Genomic DNA, 18,218 nt, shown 5'->3' with positions numbered 1-18,218 from the left:
CAGCCCACAAGGCAAATAATCCTGACAAGTTCGGCAAGTCCAATCAGTCAACACAGATGAACAATCAATAAGTGAGGGGAGGTGAAGCCCTACCACTTGCCATGAAAGGCAAGGCACTCTCCCGACTGCAAGCTGTTAGACTGACATAGCCATCTCATGAAGCCTCACCTTAGACAATCCAGTCCTAGTATTTAAGACTGGAGAAAGTGATGAAAGGCCAGCACTAGAAATAAAGAAGTGGCAGAGTCTGCAGAACAGAGTGACTGGGAGCCAGGAATCAGACTATTCACCTGCACATGCTGGATCTGTTTTCCGAAAGCCTAAAAGGAAACAGTGCCCTGCTGTAACGCGAGAAAAGACTACAGCTAGTGCCACTACTGCCGTGGAGAACAGCTGGTGCGTGCAATGAGATAGGCTTGATTTTGGCTGAGCAGCATCTGCTGCAACACTTTCCTGCCCAACCTCCACCTGTACCTAACCACTTCTGAGCAGAGAGATGACTTCTGAAATGCATGAAAGCTTAAAAGAGACAAGTAACAATTTCTACTACGCTGTACTTATTGAAGAAAAAAGGATTACAGGCTTACTGTTCAAGAGGGTGGCTTTCCATTTCACTACATTACATCAATGGTAAAAAGTCTCTTGAGTTCCTATCATTCAAGCAGTAAGCCCTTTTTTTCCAGACAACAAAGATTACATGAAGTAGGAAAACTACCTGAGAAACTTAGGTTTGCTTTCCTGGACCGATCACTCTGTGATGCACTATCTTAGGGGAGCAGAAGAACAGGAATATAAAAGAGGAAACAAATTTCTTGTTAGCTAGGCTCAACAATGCCTGTCAGTATATTACCTCCTTCAAAATCCAGTTTTCTCATCCATGTCAACTAATGAGGAAAAAAATAACCTGGGTGCACAGAGGATTGCCTCTTTACCTTGCTCATCTGCACGCAGACTTGCAAACCAGCACCAGCTTAAAAACTCTCACCTCACTCCTTGCAAGAACTTGTGACGCTGTCACAGTAATATTGAAAGTACACACTGTACAAGCAAAGAGTTTCACCGGATGCATACTGTAGTCTGACAGAGGGTCATTACATCATTCTGCAACAGCTAAACATTTAAACTTTTATATTAGAAGGATAGCCATACTCTGCTTTTCCAGCTAAGTGAGCCTACATAGCAGAGATTCACTGAGTTCCTAAGACAAACATGGGCCAGAAAGACTTACTGAAATTTACGCTGATGTTATTTGCTGTCAACAGGTAAAATGAGGGTCTTGTAAAACTCAGATAAGATTGTAGATACCAGAACAACAACAGTAAGGTGTTTGTGAACTTCTCAAAAATAGTAATCCTTTCTAGTTAATACCTACTGTTTCTCACAACTTACATGGATTTGGGGGCTGAGATGCATGAGTGGCACTGAGTACATTCGTGTTCATTCTCTGAACAACAGGTATTATATCATAGCTAAGAATGCACCAACCACTCTCTTCACAGCCCCAGGCAACACACCAATTTCAGAACAGCTTAACTTATTCAGGTACTACATGACCCTATTCTTGAAACACTTTGAAATTCTAGTATCAAACTAGCATCAATAGGGATCTGGGTACACAAATGAGATCGTGTGCCAGTCAGCAGGTGCAGATGCTCTAAGAGGAGCTTGGCAAGAGCACATCCCTATCCACCCATCATTTAGACTATTAGCATATAAACTATGCAGACATGCATGTTTTGAAAGGAAAGAAAATATACAGTGCAGTTAGAGAATTGCTTAAGTTACTTTCACCATTTCAAAATTTTTACCGTATTCTATTTTAAATTAAATACTTTCATTCTTTTTCTCCAACAGGAGAACGCATGCATATTCCACAATATTGCAAAGCTATGAAAGAAAGTCCCATCCAAACAGCCATCCTACAAAATTCAAACAGTGTAGTTCCTTTGCTAGCTTATGGTTACCACATGAAATGGAAGGACCATAGAGATTTATATATAAAGTAACAGAGCCTTATCATGGTGTTCAGTAATTTACATTTGTTTTTAAGAATTGGGTCATTTTTATAGTTAGGTGTTCCAGCTATTTAGTACATTTTAAAATCTAGCTTGACATGGATGAATAAAAGCAATGTTAACCAAAAATGATATACAACTTTTCTGAATCATATATCCATACATGGCAGGTTTGAATTCACAATGCTTCAATAATAACAATACAGGGCAGTAAGGTAAGCTGTTAGCTTCTGATTTCACCTAAAAAGCTTTGAGTAGTAGCAAAAATTTTTTAATTAAGAGAACATATTACTCAAGACTGTGTAGGATTTTTTTAAGACAAAAAACCACCATAAGTCTGCACAGTTGTTTGTTCTCACAAGTATTCTCAAAACCTGTGATCTAAAATTTGACGCTGTTCAGACTCATACTACATTGCATTACAGCTTTTAAATTTCAAAACTAATGGAGGCTTAATAAGCAAGTCATAAGGAAATACTTGTTTTAAAGACAGATCTTTGGAAAAGCAGACATGGCATGTAGAACCATCACTTAGTATTTACAGATGAATGTCTCTAATGTCTCAAGTATTCAGAGATGATGTCTGTTGCTATGCAAAGTTTGTCTCTCTCCTTTTTTTTAAACAACAAAAATATCCTGTAGTGGAAAGTGATAATTCAGTGTTTCCCAGGCTTCCTTTCTTTTCCTGAATTTTTTTTTTCAGAAAGTTTGAGTGCATAGGAAATTTGCTCTCATATTTTACATCCTCTTGTTTTGTTAACATCCATTTTAAGAAACATAATAAATATCATCACAGTCAAGTATATTGGCAACTTGCCCCTATACTCTGCATAGTGAAGTGCAAACTCGACCAAGCCAAGAGATATTGACTTTTGCCCCTCCTGCTAAAGGGTTTCACTTAAATCACTTCTGATATATTCAACCTGGAATGCCTACAACACAGAAGCCAGAGGCCAAACTCCAGCACATTGAGATGTAATTGGATGGCCAGTTTTCTGCACTACAGTTGAGCTCTTTGATGTTACACTGAGCTTTAATTCTATTGCACATGAAGCTCATTCAGCAATCATGTTCATGTCTAAAAATAAAAAAAAAAAATTAAAAAAAGAAAAAAAAGAAAAAACCTTCAGGGTACATCTCTGGCTAGCAAAATTATTTTTCAATTAAGACCTTCCTTTTTTTACATTTTACGTGAGCTTTGTGTTACAAACTTCAAAGCAATAACATTTTTATTTAAATACTCATGTTCTTTCCCAGTAGTAATAACATTTTAATTTTTAATAGGTATTTCTTATAACCAAAAACTTGTTTACCTGGGGAAATGATGTAAAAAAAGTTTTTGAATTCATCCATCCAGACTTCTGCAAGCCGCCTGTTATTTTTGTTGATTATCTGCCCTGTACCTCCTGGAAAAGTGTACGGTGTTGCTTTTCTGAACACATGCCCAACATGTGAACAAGTTACAATTTCCAAAGTGCCACCACACTGCCAAATCTGAAAGTGATAGGACAATTATTACATAGCTTCAAGTAGTTAAAGTTTTAAAATGTTAATCACTTGCTCCCATTCAAGTTGGAGAAACAACATTAGTTGAGGTCTAGAACAAAAACATACTGTACGGAAGAGAAATGTATGTCTGTTTCCTGCTCAACAGATAAAGATGCTCACAAGCCTGAGTAAGGTAGCATAAGAAAGTGTATGTCAGGCCTCGCAGCAATATTGCATCAGCAAGAGATTACTTTAGAGAACTGGACAAGCTGACAGCGAAGGAAGTAACAGCTTCAGAAGTCACAGGTGGTGATCTGCCCAATAAAGTCCGTTATAAAATAGAATCTCCATGTAAAAACCCTGCTCACTTCCCAAGCAAAAGTTTCTGAAGATATTTTCAATTTTGTTTTGGAACTCTAAAAAGTGCAGATTCAGAAAGCTGAGCTACCTCAGAAGTATCCACTTATATACTCTGAGCCGGTAAGTAAAACAAAAGGAAATAGCACTATTTGGTAGGAGAGAAAGTGAGAATTGTGCTGGTTAGGACCACCTCCAAATGAACACATGCAATCATTAAGCTAGCAGCAAGAAGAGAGAGTTTTGTAACAAAGCTGCTCACATTTCACTGACACGCTGATGACATCATCCTTAACTTATGCTCCCCAATTAGCTTTTCGAACTGAACTCCTTTTAGCACACATGCATTCATTCTTCAGAACGACCATCCCAGTCTTTTAAGCACAAGGCACTGCCAACTATTCACCATGCACTTTTCACTGACAGACAGTCTTTGGGTATCTCCACTGGAGGAACTTGACAGGAAGCAAAGTGCTAACTGCAACAGGAGAGGACACTGAAGCAGGCAGCAGATACGTATTTTACAAAACTCAGGATGCACTGTCCTAAATCATAAAATACTGAAAAGAGAAGAGTTTTACCTACCCTGAAAGAAATTTCTAAGTTTTCTCCACCCCAAATGTCCATTCCAGCATCGTATGTTCCAATTTCCTGAAAGTAATCTCTGTCTATTGAAAAAAGACCTCCTGCCATTGTAGGTGTCCTGTAAAGAAAACAAAACAAAAATAAAACAAAGACAAAAAATAAGTGCCAGTCACTATGAAAACATGTACTTAAATACATTTCACACTTAAAAAGCCATTTTGTCAGTGTGTTTCCCAAGTTCCTAACATGTTCCTTCTCAGTAGGCTTCCATCCAAATTCAGTTACCATTGATGTACTTGCTAGCTCAAAATTTTCCAGAGATGGAACCAGTTAGTGACAGTTCTTCTTTTCTCACTTCAGATTGGAATCTGGACAGAGAAAAAGCCCCTAAAGCTGCTGCCATTCCTGCAAAGACAGCTTCTGCCTCCAGTGCTGGTAACTCACAAAAGAGAAACCAGTTTCTTAGAGGAAATTTATATTCGTAGCAACTATTCTTGAAAAAAATTATGGGAGGCCATGAAATGGCCTGCTTGCTTTCCCTGTTACTGCTTCATACAAGAAAATTGTACAGTCAGGCTTACATACAGATTTTCTTTATAAATCCCTTATTGCTAGGGAAAAAAGCCAACTGTGCTAGTTCATCCTAACTTTAGCAACATCTCCCAAATTTCCATTTTTTTAGTCAACAAATATACAATAGGTTAATTCCATATTAGGCTGACAATATAATTTTGTAGTAAATGTATACAAATTAGTTACACTTTTAGCATAAATGATTTTTTTATCATTTTCCTGAAAATTCCTGGGCTTTTTCTGAAAGACACATAAAATACAAGCTAGGTCACAATCTAACTAAACATTTATGTGGCTTTTTTCCCCTAAAAAGGAAACTGGGCAGGGTGGACACGGGAATGCAGGGGGTAGGGTGGGGTGTGGGGCAGGGAATACAATTGGCCATATCCTAAGACGACCTCTGGATTTCTTAAATGAAAAGCAAACAAAAAAGAGTAAAGGCCACATCCTCAACTTTATAGTATGTAAATATTGCTCACTTTTCAGAAAAGTAAGGCCAGAAAATTTAAGTTTGCAATTGTTAAAAAATACACATTACACACTATTATCTGTGTTTCTCATTACTTTTGTTATAATATCTATATGACAGGCAAGCATATATTCATCTCCCATCCATGCACTTTGAAGACATTAAGTTTATACGTGTATGCACACACATATATACACACGTATGCCAAAACTCAATAGATCTGTTCAAAATGTTTACTTTGTTAAAAGATAAAAATAAGGCTCAATAAAAAAGATAAAAATAATCTCCAATAAAAACCTGTGCATTAGTATAAGAACTAGTAAGAGCTAGTACTTCACCAGTAATTGACATAAAACTTAAAAATATTTCCAAAGTGACAAGCTGGTTGCTTCCTTCACTGCCACCAAAAGTTACCAACAACCAGTCCATGCAAAAGAACTTCTATGCTGTTCCTTCAACCAGACAAAAATGGTGCCACAACACAATTAATTCATAACTTACACAATTAACCTAGAAAAGATATGAGTAAACATCAGATGAACATTTTAACCAATTTAATAATTTCTCATTACCTAACAGGAAGGGTTCGATCTCCTTTCCGCCGATCCATCTCTCTCTGAGGAACAGGATACCAACGAAAATTCAGCTTCCAGTTGAATCCACCATAGGTCATGTCAGAACCTGCCATATATTCAAAGGTGTCATCGCTAATTACATCAATGATGGGACACACTACTGTTCTCCTAAAAAGAGAAAAGAATGAAAACCTATTAGTTAAAGTGTCAAAAAAGGTTGGGTTTGAGGTTTTTTCATTTTTTTAAACATACACAAATTTTCAATTTTAATTTTCAAATGCCATCTCCTAACAACAGTACTCAGTGGATTGTTACCATGAAACATATTCAAATTCTGTCTTGCTAATTAGAGTTAATTCATCTAAAGGAAAATGTGTTTTTCTGATGCAATTTTGGCAATACTAGCTCTTTTTTTAAATAGCATTTGCATTATTACCAGTAATAAATATTCATCCCCCTCTGCAGATGGAAAAATTGATCACAGCTTTCTCAATGCTACACAGTGCTTGTACAGAAAGTTAGTTTTTTCATTTCTAGTTAAGCGGTCAAAGTAACTTGCATGTTTTGAAATGAAAACTTGGTCATTAGCCCTGGGGAAGTATTCTTATATGCCCTCAGGACTAAGAAATGATAGTCGTTTTTAACAAAGTATAACTACTGCATCAAAGTCGACAGAAAGAGGCCTCCTTGTCCCTGTCCTGGCATTATTAAGGCATATACTCACAGAAACGATTTCTAATCATCTTATAGACACTTAAATAACTGCCTTCAAGCAGGCTTCCTCTCACAGAAAGCTCTGGAAAAAGACTGAAGGGTTGCAACTAAATTCAAAGGACTTATTTAGCTGGGCCATTTGCACAAATTGTAACAACTTATGTATCATAGTCTCACAAAAATTTGTATTAATGATAACTTAAAGGCTAGTATTATGTCTTAGCACATTTCTGAACAAAGACTCTTTACTCTTGCAGCTTTTTCATCATGTAATGCTTTTTTGACAGTTTTGTAACATTAAACTTTAAAAGTGGTTTTATCTATAACCATAAGAACAAAACAGAGATCTGTAACAACATACTTGATATCTAGTCTGTTTAATATCTTGTTTACTAACAGGCTAGTGTGCAACTACAGAGTTACTGCTCAGCTGTATGAATGGTTTACAAAGCAGACCATTCTCTCACTTGCTTTTTTTTTTCTCTCAATGCAATTTCCATCACACTATCATGGATATAAGTGTTGTGAATATTGACTTTTGATAGAAATACAAAGCTACATTACTGCTGTGTAGATGAGTGTGATTCCAGTAACCATTCTAACTTTAGAAAATACATCCCAGAAGACCAAGTCACAGCACAGAATTCCACAATACAACTACATTATGAAATAAAGAAATCATAATGAGAACCTGAAAACAGTAAGCCTGACAGTTCTTGCTCACAGCCTTGGTGTTACGTGGGATCAGGGCTCCATTTCTTCCGCAAGAATATCTTCCCAAATTCACGAAGGAATGGGCCAGGCTGCAGACGTAAGAACTCAAATTCCACTGCTCTCAACTCCATTCATGCTCAGATCTCCTGCTATTTAACACATTATCCTATGCATCCTAATATAAGCTTCATTTTAAACCAAGTTTTACTTTCTAAAAATTGTACTGAATTAGCCTTTTATCCTTACACAAATGAGAAGTACATAATTTATCCAGGCCTTCAGATAGTAGATACTTGCTTGTAGGCTATTCTGTAATTCTTGGAATGTTTCTTAATAACCAAAAAAACCAACATGAACCAATAGATGGATAATTACCTGTCAGCTTTGATCCTTGCCAGCAGAGGTTCGAGCCAGCCTACTGTACATTCACAATGTGCATCTAAGAAGGTGATGACCTGGCCTTTAGAAGCAGCAGCCCCCTTTAATCTGGCTCTAATCAATCCAGAACGCTGTTCCATTCGAATCACATGAACAGGTACTTTTAATTTTTTCACATAATTCTCCAGCGGTCTTTTCAAGAAGTCTGCAAAGAATGATCAAAACCAGATCAGATACATAGTTCAGCTTTTTTTTTTTTTTTTTATTAAGAGACTTGAAGAGATATTTCCTCATTTCTTTTCTACCCTTTTCCTACTTTCTCAGCTAGTTTCCTCTGCTGCCTATTCTACACTTGACAATATGTCCTTCCACATCTCCATGTGTTTTACTTGCTAGAGCAGGAAGTTTCTCCTCCTCTTCACTGCAGGTAAAACAAAAATTAAGAGAGTGTAGAATGCTTACACAGAAACCAGATGGAATAGGCAAGTTTTCATTACAGAGTAGATGTGACTCTTACTTTTAAAAACATATGCAGAAGTGTTCTTGGACATAACACTTCTCTACTGAGAAAATGATCTGACTAGCTGAACATAATGAATTATCTACTATAGGAATGTAACTTACAGATAATTTCTTTGCAAGCAGTTTAAAACATGATCAAATCCATTTTTCAATTGTGCTTTCTCTACATTTTTCTGGCTAATATTTTTTTGACTAAATTATCACTATAACACCTAAAACCAAAAATTATGACAAAATCAGCTATACATACCAATGAGTACCTGTAACACCAACAAACCTCAGCTTAGCTAAGGAACAAATTATTCAAAATAGAACAGCCATAACTGACTACCATATGCCTAGAGACTCAACATTACTTGCATTTGCAAAGAGCTGCCAAATTAACAAATTTCCCGTTGCCAGGCACAGTTTTTGTCCGTCATGAAAAATTAGACTATGATGGATGATGCCAAAGGAAGAACAAAGAATTGAGGGAAAATGCAATTGACAGTCACAGAAACAGACTTCTGCAATAACTTGCAGATGTCAAATATGTAAAAGAGGCAAAATAGGCTTATAACACCGCTATGGAATACATTAGATTATACACTCAAGGCACATGGGAGTTGTACTACAACAGTGCAAAGCCTGTAGTAGGATTCAGTGTAAGATAGTAAGTACCTCAAACAAGAATAAGCGTGACACTGGAGGGGGTAAAAAAAGCACGTCATGAACTCTTAGTGGCTGTTTTGTAAATCTCAAGAGGCAGAGCTGACCTGAGGGTGATTGCCATTCCTTACCACTGCTCCGGATGAATGAGTTCTAATTGCCTCCTCATTTTTTTCTGTGCATTGTTGGACTGTCACTAAAACCCACAGAAATGAGCTCTGACACATCTTGAAAGCTGAACTGTGCTAGAAGAGCCTAAGAGTTTGATAGATCTTAAATGTTTGTCTCCAGAGAAACTCAAAGCAAGTTAATTCTTATTTTGCATATTAACAGAGATTCAAATTAATAAATGTTTATTAGTACAAACCAAGCGTACATGTCTGAACATTTTACAGGCCTTTTGGGGTTGAGCACAGAGATCACTTGGCTGACTGAGTCTGTAGCAAATATAATCTCATCTCTCTATAGTGTAGCTTTCCAAAGACACTAATTTAAAAGAACTATATCATGGTAACATTTATAGTTTTACTGTATATGGCTTCCATGATACACACAAAGAGAATACAACAGCGAAGCATTTCTCTCATGAGCAAGTCACACAAATCAACGTGTTCCTCTGCACATTTCAGGTGCAGTGCTGGTAAGATTTTAAAGTAGTTCTAACCACTTAAACCCGAATGAATACGGGCTGTGACATTGCTCCTTGAATGCACACTTACATTACCAGAATGGTAAAATTCTGCCAGGAGGAAAAGAGAAAGAAAGATTTCAATAATACGACTGCAGCCAGTCAAGAACTAGCATAAACCAGGAAGTTACATTACAGCACGTCAGGGTCAACACATTGCATATGAAAATCTTCAGTCCTATCTACATTTTCCCTGTAAAGTATTTCAAATTTCAATTTATCTTTTAAAGTACTTTTCAATTTTTTTTTTTTTTTTTTTTTTCAGAAACAAAGAGAGAGATGTGTGCAGTGTTTTCACTATGGAGGGAACAGAGTTGAGAACAGTCCTTCTCCCATGTTTAACTATGTCCATAAAAATATTCTTATGAACTACCACATTGTTCAAAACTTCAGAAGGGAGTATTCCCAGAAACAAAACACCGTGCCAGACATTCAGTAACTGTGCCCTTAAAATATTACTACAATTTCAGCAAAATAAGCGAAAAGGCAAAGCTTGATGTCTCTTCCCTACAAAAGCATGAAAAATAAACTCAGGCATCAAGATTTCTGATGTTCCTCTGCTACCAGCAGTTTGGGTTAAGTGCTCAAATCTAAGCAGTGCATTTTCCCCCCAGAGCACTGTCTCCAGAGCAATACACATCCCTCACAAACTGCTCCCTTTGTTCAAGCAGCAAAGTGTCTGGAGTTTTGGACTAGTCATCCACCTAGAAACTGGATGTTTCTTGTAAGGCAAGACTTGATTTTTTTCTTTTAAAAAAGAGTAGTTGAATAGTCTTTTAATTCATTAATACATTTTGGCCTACAAGAAGTGCCAGAATCAAGCTGTAGAGATTATTTTCTCTACAAACCTATTGGTCATATTTATACGAAATCCTATATTAAACACCCAAATGAGAGGTTGTATGCATTACAGAATCAGTTGTTTATGAGTGACCCAGGATGACAGCTAAGTAAAGTTTTAGCATTGCCTCATATGCTTCAAACAGAGTGAGGTTTTGATAATATAAAAAAAAAAAACAAACCACCAAACAAAACCCAAAAAACCAACAAAACCCCACACAAAACAAAACAAATACTTCTACTTGGGAACAATAATAGTTCATGTATTTTCAGAGATACAACTTTAGTTTCATATAACTTTTTCTGCTGGATATTCCTTTCAAATTTTTTCTGTATCAAAAGGGCGCATAATTTTATCTAGGACTATGGACAGTTCAAAGAGCATCTTTGATGGCACTAGGAGAAATAAGCAAGCCAAAAAAGCAAATATATTCAGTTCAATTCAAGTAAGTGCATAAGTTGAAAAATACCTTGCCAATTCTATTACCGAGTCACATTTACATGAACATAAATGAAAAATTCAGTTTCAAGCAATTTTTAATTAAACTACAATAAAACACAGATTTATCACATAAGCATGCAAACACAGTTTTAAGAAGTGTGAATACTTTTATAAGACATTATTGGCAGTAATTTAGTTTTGGTTACATTGCTTTGATCTGTATAACTAATTTCTGTAAGTGTATTCTATCCTGATGCCAGCTGCCTACCATGCTTGCCCATTCAGTGCTGACCTAGTTTTAAATACTGACTAATCCTGATTTTTCCTGTTAACTTTTTTTTTTAAATAGTTACCAAAGATCAATACTTAAAAAATCCCCATGCAATTCTGATCAGTAGTTAGAGAACAATGTTACAGATGTGTCTTGTTTCTCCAAAGCTTTTCTTTTCAGCGTAAATAAGTGCTTGATATTATGCAAATTCATTCTTCTAAGAGCATGACACTAGCAGGTACAAAGCGTATTTCAGGCAGACTGAATGCTTACTTTATTTCAATTAATTTGACTCTGATGCTAGAACTCAAAATACACTACTTGGGCTTTTCTTTTTCTGGAAAAGTCTGCTGGTTTAGTTCAGCACAAACAGAATGCTTAAGTAGCATACCCTTCAAATTTTCAGGCATCATACCCATCCATTTTGTTTAATGTAAAAGCATGCTTGCTGAAACCATAACAACTTTTCTGAAAACAAAACACACAAAAAACCTCTTTGAGTAACTGTTGAAAATAACTACAAATGAAAGATGCCTGAGTGATCTGAAATGAAGATCACAGATTTCAAAACTAAATATTGGAACAGGTTCAACACCACCACCAAAAAAAAGTCTGAAATGCTATATATTTCAGCCTGGAATTAAATTACCTTGCTTTTATTACCTAACTAAAACCCAGAAACAGAAAAGTTATCTAGAGAAAGCCACATGCTTTTTAAACTGGACTAAAATTCTACTTCATAGTGAGGACATGGCTATTGCTATGTTAAAAATGATTTTTTTCTAAAACAGAAATTGAAGAGGCAAAATATAAGAAATGTTATGTCTACATTATTTTAATATTAGTTTGCTCTCTATTTCTAGGTTATATTGAAAGCTGACCTGTCACAATCAATCCTTAGCACTGATTTGCATCAGTGCGAAGGACTGTTTTGACAAACAAAACAGAGCACACTTGCAATAACCTTTGTTTTCCTAGCAAGAGTCTATGCATAAAAGCCAACCAACACAAATTTACTATCTCTGTTCCATTAAGGAAACATATACCTGTACAATAACCCAGTACAGGCACTCAGAATCCAAATATCATCATCTGTGTTAAAAAGAGGATTGTTCCATGGGAGCAACACAAAGACAGGTGAGCAGTTTCACACGCATTAGAACCAAAAAAATCTGGACTTTTTATATAAAAGTTGAAAAACTACAAAAAATTGTGGGGTGTAATTACAAATTCCCCACAAGTGAAAACAGTGAAAATTTGATCCTGTGCCTTTCTAAAAGCAAAAGTTAATCACATATCTAACGTGGAACACATTTATGCAGTAGCCTTTCCCTTTGCATGAGCGTTCCTCCTCTGCTGCCAGAGCGTAATTGTATTTCAGGTCTCTGTCCCTTCTTGCAAATTGCGCTGAAACTGCCTGAAGCAGTTAAAGTTAGTATCAGGTAAGAAAGCAAAAGCAAGTGAGGGTGGCAGAGAGAAGACAGGAACGCAGACAAGCGCAAGCACAACCTGTGCGCTTGAGCTATGCTTCCTTAGGAAAACAGGTTGGTCAGAGCTCAGCTGGTACCATCTTTCTTTAGTTTACTCAGCTACTCCACAACCAGCTGTACTCTAGACCTACGCAGTTAGGAATAGGTTAGTTAATATGCTAAGGCATCATACACACATGCAACCCGAAGATGAAACTCATACCTTCTACCGCATTAGATATAAAGTACAAAAATTGACTCCTGAAGTTCTTCAGCTACAAAAGCCATTGTAATGGTTACTAACTATTGTAAAACCTCCTGTTAACCATTGCAATCCATGCACCATGAGATCTGAAATCCAGCGTCTGTCTTCACTCGTAGATCTTGTTTGGACAGATCTCATTGTTTGGACAACAGTCACTCATCTTACTCTGAAGTTGGAATTACCATAACCAGCAGAAAATTGATTTTGCAGCACTGGCATCAGAAGCATCAGGCAGAGATGTCAGCATGCTGGGTGTAAAACCCTTCCATGACTAAAGGATGGGAATTCCTGCTGATACAGATAACAGCCTACAACTGGTGGCTGCCAAATCTTTTTTCTAGTGGTCTACTACCTATTAGTCATAGTGGGAAACTTTCGATGTAGAAATATAGAAAAAAGGGTGCTTCAATATAAAAGTACAGAAACGTTTTAGATAAAAAACATAATACCCTCTCATCTCCATTTGCAAACACAAGAAAAAAAAAATCCCTCAATATATACTTTATAACCCATACCACTGAGGAAGATTAAGCAAGGAACAAGCCAAATATAAACTATTAACGAAAATGAAATATCAAGTATTGACTAGAATATTGTTTCTATTATTTCTACTATATTGTAATTTACAAAAAATACAAAAAGAGTAAAATCTAAATAAAGTTAATTTATTTTAAGAAAAAAAATCAGCTTCAAGTTTTGTCTATTAATTTTGTTACACATGGAAAGTTTCATTACGTAGCATAGAGTTTTCATTTTGAGCACTAGTTATTAAAAAGTGGAACCTCTCACAGAGTAGACACTGAATTTCAACTTCCCAGGAACCGAATAATCAAAATTAATCCCTCCGAGCACCAAGTTTAATGATGGTACTGATAGTAAATTTGGATGTGTGTGAGGAACAGAGTCACCTTTGCTATTATTCACTAGGTGATTCAAGTACTAAATGCCCTCAAGCTTTATGAATACGTTGAAATTCTAAATGCAAAACATGAAAGCTGTAATGGCATAAACCCACCAACAAACACAAACTCTATACTATCAACAGAAAAGTAAACAAACAGATAAACTTCCACTAGTTTACAATGGAGAATGACCCACCTGTATTTCAGAATGGGTATTGCTCACTCTGCCTTCTCTTGCCTCAGCTACTGTGTTTTGCTGAGGAGACCTAAGCCCATAGAAAGCCAGTCTCAATTTTTGAAGTAAAAAGAGCAACAAGCTAAGGCACTGACGTTATCATTACCTCTTTCACTGGCATCATCGACGAGGACGATTTCTTCCAGCATGTGTCGTGGCGACCTGTTTATCACACTATGAACAGTTCGTAGAAGTGTGCTCCAAGCCTCATTGTGAAAAACAATGACAACACTTGTCGTGGGAAGGTTGTCTACATACACCTTCGTTTTACACCTATAAACAAAAATAAGGCATATATTTACAAAGGTCAAGCCTTCAGTTAGAACTGCAATTTTGAGGTTTATTTCTGAGTATCAATACTAATATTCATGGTATATCAATTGTATGCAAAGTATGACAAAGGAGCAAACTGTGTACAGATATATATTTTTACCTAAGAAACACCTGACTTTTATGTCTACATCAATGTATTCCATCCTACCACTAAGAACGGGGAACTTGAATTCAATAACCAATTCTAGAAATGAAACTGACTTCCATACTGCTAACAAAGAGAGATGATAACAGATTATTTATTTCTACTACTCCTGTTTTGTGCAGAGTCGCGTGTCCAGATACACTAATCCAAGCCTCTAATTTAGGCTTGCATTACCTCAGAGGGCACGGGGGAAACCCCTAGTACTATAATAGGGACAAAGGGGGAATGCAGAGACACACACAAGATAAGAAGTGGCAAACAAATGAGGAAGTAAATGCAGTGGAAAGTATATAATTGGAAAGTATATAATCAACAAAACCGAATAGGACATTCATGCAAAATATGACATACACTCCAAGTAACCCCACATGCAGCCAACATTTTTACACTCCACAACACTATTTTAAAACAAGTGATATTACCAGTATATCCTAGAAAAAACAATACAATGTACATAAAGTACTCTTAACCATTCTGCTCTAAAAAAATAACGATGCAAATTTAAGTGTTCGCTGCACAGATCTGTTCCTCCTGTATATTCAAAATTACACACAGAAACTTACGTTAAGATTTTACGGTACTAAATCCTTTAAGAATCAAAGCTAGAGATATATACAGATCTCAAACACAAGGAAAGCATCAAAGTGGAAAAAGAAATATATTCAATGGAGCTTCATTCCAACAAAAAAGCTTTTATTAGATCCCAAATTCTTGAGTCAATTCACTGTAATATAACCTGATCTAAATGCAATTAAAATATGCTAACAAGTATTCATGACCATCACCTTAACAGCAGTGCTGAGGACTTTAGAAGTGCGTAGTGCATATCCTCTGCCCTAAGCATACAAGAACACTACTAGAAGGAACAGCCTGCCAACGCAGGATCATGGTGTCGGCTTCTAATCCCACCCCAACCAGTGACACCAGGAACATCAGCCAAAACTGGGCTCCCAGCATGAATATTTTATGTGCTGGATAAGGGTTAGCCAGAGCTTTTCCAAGTGAGAGCTACTCTCACAACACATAGGCGTTTCAGCTCTGAGGTGGTGACAAAAGCCCAGTGTGCACTGAGATCCCAGAAAAGATCAGTAAATCCAGGTACAATTCAAGAAATATCTGGAAGAGCTCCTGTGGAACCATGTTTCATTTCTGACGCATATCTTTGCAGCTGCAGGCACTATCTGTCTTCAATATTATACTTATCTACAATTATAGCCAAATTTAATTATTCACCACACTGAAGTGAACATCATAAAATCTTTAGGGAAAGCAGACATATATCCCTGTCTTTTCAATTTAATTCGCATATAAACAAAATCTGTTAAGTATGCCAAGTGATAAAGTTATTTCTGTGGTATCACGTGAAAAATAAAATAGCTTTTCACAAAGATGCTATGAATTTCAGATGAAAAATTCAATACACAAGCCAAATAATTTTTCCCCCATGTTTGTCATTTGTTCAGCCTATTTTGCTACCTTAAACCCAAATTCTCAATGTTTTATTCCTTCTGCTGCACCGCTCCCTAGACCAGAAGATAAGTGTCTGATTGTAGACCTTCAGCTACAGTAGTAATACAAATCCACCAATTGTTACTCTACTTTTTGGCAAAATATCTGTAAAAAAGTTGAGAGAAGCCTGTTAACAGTTCTCTGTGAAAAGCGTTAACAATGTGTCATTCACCAGGAATATCTTGCTGGGCTGGCCACAGGATCTACTATTGTAATATGAAATCTCTCATCTCCAGCCTTTCCTTTTTTTATGGTTTTACAGAAGATTTTATTTTACTGAGCTCAAATCAATGAATTGGTATAATAAAAGCCAGCCAAGTGATCAGGAACTACCATGTTTATAAACCATTACACTGACCAAAGCATAAATATATCAAAACATTTAAGATCCACCTTTGAAGGAAAACTTGTTAGCACTAAGAGGGAGGCTTACAGGAATTTTCTGGGACCCTCCTCCTTCCCCGCAGCACTCCCACCACCCTGTCCTGCAGAAGGTGAACATCCTCCTTTCTATAACGAGACATTCCTATTCTCAGCTCCAGAAATCAACCCTTTCTGGGGTAACAATTTAAGAGCAACCCTAGACTGGCTTGTTTACCAATACATCAAAGGCTGCCATGCAAAACACAAGAGTGTTTCATAGCAAAACTGGCTTGGAAATTTTTGAATGTTATTCTTAAAGTGTTTGGTGTGAAGTTCTTATGGAAAGATTCATTGATGCAGGCAGAATAAAGGAAAGAATTAATAGTACGATATCTGATTTTTAATACTGCCTTCACCTGCCTTTCTATATACACCTTTTGGCTATATGTGTACAAATTTTTTGCAAACATATACAAATAAACCCCCCCTGTTTTTAATTTTGAAAGCACTGACATACACTCCTTCCTCCCCCCACCCCCCCCAGGAACATACTGCTGCAGAACATAACACAGATAAAATCTACAACAGTTGACACCTGTGATTAGAGTATTAGCCTTCTATGTAAACCTCATGTTTTATCCTTACTAACAAACATTTAAATTAAGAATCCTTTTTGTCTTTCATTTGAAAGCAAATTACGCCAGAAAGGGATTACTAGAGAATTTAAAATACAGCATTAGTTTAAATGAACAGTTATGCAACATTAGTAGCAGAATATAACCATGAGGGGTATGACACACAGGGTATGAATTAAGGACAATTTGAATTTTCATTCACTACTAATACATTATGTTCCTTTTGTTGGATCACGCCTCAAACAGTTTTAAAATTGAGTGCATAATATTAGGAAGGCATACTATCTCCAGTAATATAATGAAGACTCCAAACAGCAGCTGAGTATCTACTTCACATGGAATGCATCATCCTTTCCTTAATCTATGGCATTCACCATGCAAACTCTTGGCTAATGTGACTCCATGTATTATTTAGATTGTGGAAACTCCCGCAAAATGTCAGACATTTTAAATGCAAGCAGAGACTTACTGCCCTATTACCTAAAGACACAGAAAAAGAATACGCCAGATGATTGTTAAAATATGATCAAGACAAAAAGCCCAATTAGTCTACATTTCTCAATGTACACATTCCAATGCTCAAAACAGTAATGCTATTTCATAGCAAGTCTCCCTCTCATGCACGGAAATCCCCAACTTCAGCTGCATTAGCCTTGTATGCTTCCCCAATATTTGATTTCTTGGTTTAATGTAATTAGGAAATAAAATGGAAAATTGATTAGGAAATAAAATTAAAGTTACCCAAGATCTTTAATGCCCCATCAAAGTCAGATGTCAGAAAAAAATTAAGTTTATGAGCTGTGCTTTTAAAAGTTGTTTTACAAAGGAGCCATGTGACTATAAAGACACAACTCTGCTCAGACTTCTGTAAGATGCACATTCTTCACAGAATTTCACCTTTTTGCAATTTTGCACTATATATTCAAAATACTTTGGCCTGGTCCCTTATAATTACATGGTTAGTCGTAGGTCCGTGTGTCCCCATGAGCACAAGGCAGTATAACAAGTCCAAATCCTTCAAAACCTGAATTTAAGTTTAATGAACTACAAGCAAAGGAAGGAGGACATATCCTAGCATATATG

The 18,218-nt window shown here is 36.5% G+C and overlaps 1 protein-coding gene across 3 annotated transcripts in view; it reads right to left on the bottom strand.

The window, feature by feature from the left end:
• GALNT1 (polypeptide N-acetylgalactosaminyltransferase 1) overlaps window positions 1-18,218 on the bottom strand; it is a 90,789-nt gene that overhangs the window by 10,664 nt on the left and 61,907 nt on the right. For all 3 annotated transcript variants that reach the window (XM_075744696.1, XM_075744697.1, XM_075744698.1), the window contains 5 exons: window positions 14,257-14,423; window positions 7,866-8,073; window positions 6,060-6,230; window positions 4,446-4,563; window positions 3,329-3,509 (listed from right to left, as the gene is read on the bottom strand). In XM_075744696.1, coding sequence (XP_075600811.1) covers window positions 3,329-3,509; window positions 4,446-4,563; window positions 6,060-6,230; window positions 7,866-8,073; window positions 14,257-14,423 — 845 coding nt within the window. The remainder of the gene's footprint in view (window positions 1-3,328; window positions 3,510-4,445; window positions 4,564-6,059; window positions 6,231-7,865; window positions 8,074-14,256; window positions 14,424-18,218) is intronic.

This window comes from Balearica regulorum, chromosome 2 (assembly GCF_011004875.1).
Source record: "Balearica regulorum gibbericeps isolate bBalReg1 chromosome 2, bBalReg1.pri, whole genome shotgun sequence".
NCBI lineage: Eukaryota > Metazoa > Chordata > Aves > Gruiformes > Gruidae > Balearica > Balearica regulorum.
The sequence above is the reverse complement of the archived record's forward strand: the minus strand, read 5'-3'. Positions and strand labels throughout refer to the sequence as shown.